General features: G+C 34.8%; 1 protein-coding gene across 1 annotated transcript; it reads left to right on the top strand.

Moving 5' to 3' along the window:
• Positions 1-65: 65 nt before the first annotated feature.
• LOC108354516 (voltage-dependent calcium channel type A subunit alpha-1-like) lies at positions 66-555 on the top strand (the record flags this gene model as incomplete). The annotated part of the gene is made up of 2 exons (XM_017605697.1): positions 66-199; positions 392-555. Coding segments are annotated over exons 1-2 (289 nt in total), but the record flags the coding sequence as incomplete, so codon positions are not given.
• Between the last annotated feature and the right edge of the window lie 1246 nt (positions 556-1801).

Raw genomic sequence — 1801 nt, 5'->3', positions numbered from 1 at the left:
GTTGTTGTAGAATATTGTTTATGTAACAACACATTACTAAATAAAACGTTTGCTTTCGTGTTGATCTCTGCCAGATGCTGGAACTGCAGGATGCGTCGAGACATCCTTCTCAGGAATCGTTAACCGGTGCCGATGCTGGTCATTTACATCCTGGTCACGCGTATCACAATGGTCATCATCGCCGTTCGCCGAGTTTAAGGTGAGTACCAAAACAATACTATGTTTCTACACTACATACGTACATATTTTCGAATTCGAAAACAAAACAAAACAACAGAAAAACTCACTAAAGTATACACAAAAATACAACAAATGTATGCTGTTAATGAGTTTAATTGATTCAAAAATTAATAAAAAAATATTCATAATTGCAATAATCATACTAAATCAGACATAACGGATCTCCATTGGCCAGATCTCCAAGTCCTAGACGGCGAGGCCATCAATACATACATCATGATATTGGGTTCTCCGATACCGTATCTAATGTTGTAGAGATGGTCAAGGAGACCCGTCATCCAAGGCACGGATATGGGCATCCGCGTTATCCAAGAGGTATACAAATATAATACGTACATAGCTATAGTTTTTATAAAATTGTTTTCTTGTTTTTGTTTCGTTTTTTTTTGTAATTTAATATTTAAATAGTTATGTACACTTTGTTAAATATATTTTAAGATACACTTCGACTACTAAATACTTGCCTAGACTTTACTTGTATCTACAAATATGTTCTTAAATTAGGCTAACACAGGTCCACCAAGCGTAAATTAATTTTTCTATATTTTAATTACTTATATGCAGTATTGTTTCCAAGCTATAAGTTTTATGATACTTGAAAAAATTTTCCTCAGCAAAGCTTACAAGAACCAAGATTTCCTGGTTGGTTGGTGTTTTCCCTACAATTTCTTGGGTTAGCTTCCTTCCGCATGCTTACGAGGAGACTGGAGCACCTTTACAGTTCCTACAATTTAGAATAATTTTGAACTTTTACAGATCTGAAGCTTTATTTTTGTTAAAGTCAAAAATTAAGAAGACAGTCAGGCAGGCTAAAGGTCTCTGTCGGGAATTTCATACATATTTCAACAAGGCATCCCAATGCTATTGCTTGTATTGTATATTTTTTGACTTGCTTGGCTATACATTAGGGCGGGTCTTTTTTTTACTATGGGCATATATTTAGCATAGGAGGATTATATGTGTAATTATAAGCAAATTTTCAGAAGAAACTATGGGTTTAAAATCAATGGGGAGTATGAGGAGGAGTATTTCGCAGAAAATAAGATAATTTTGACTGTTGCGCCCTCCGGTGGAGGTTTTCAGTAAAATATACTATTTTACGGCACTACAGCAAAGTGCTGAGAAACCGATTTTCGCAGTTAGGAAAAATCCAAATTGATTTTAGACTAATGGTGTCTTCAGCAAATTTTCTTCAAATTATAATTATATTTCTTCCCATACAGCGCGGATAAAAACACACACAGTATTACCACAGTGTTGAGTTGGTGATCCTCAAACTACGATTCGTTATCGTTTAAGAGGATTTATTCTGCAACAAACGAGTTTGCTGCAGATTTTACCGACAAGCAACAAAACAATCGACTTTAAGTTTTATTAACACTTTCGTCACTGATCGATCCATTGTTACTCCTTTACGCACTGATAAGGTTTAGTTTCATGGTCAATGCCTCTGTTTCACATTAGTGCCAATACTAATTAGAACCAATAAGCATTACGGCAGGTATTCATTAAGATTTATCGTAAATACTCTTTGGAATTTTAAATTGGTGCTGAAAGTTGC

Source organism: Rhagoletis zephyria, unplaced genomic scaffold (genome assembly GCF_001687245.7).
Source record: "Rhagoletis zephyria isolate East Lansing unplaced genomic scaffold, Rhagoletis_zephyria_1.1 Rzeph_scaffold_36683, whole genome shotgun sequence".
Lineage (NCBI taxonomy): Eukaryota > Metazoa > Arthropoda > Insecta > Diptera > Tephritidae > Rhagoletis > Rhagoletis zephyria.
This window is presented reverse-complemented; position numbering and strand designations above follow the sequence as displayed.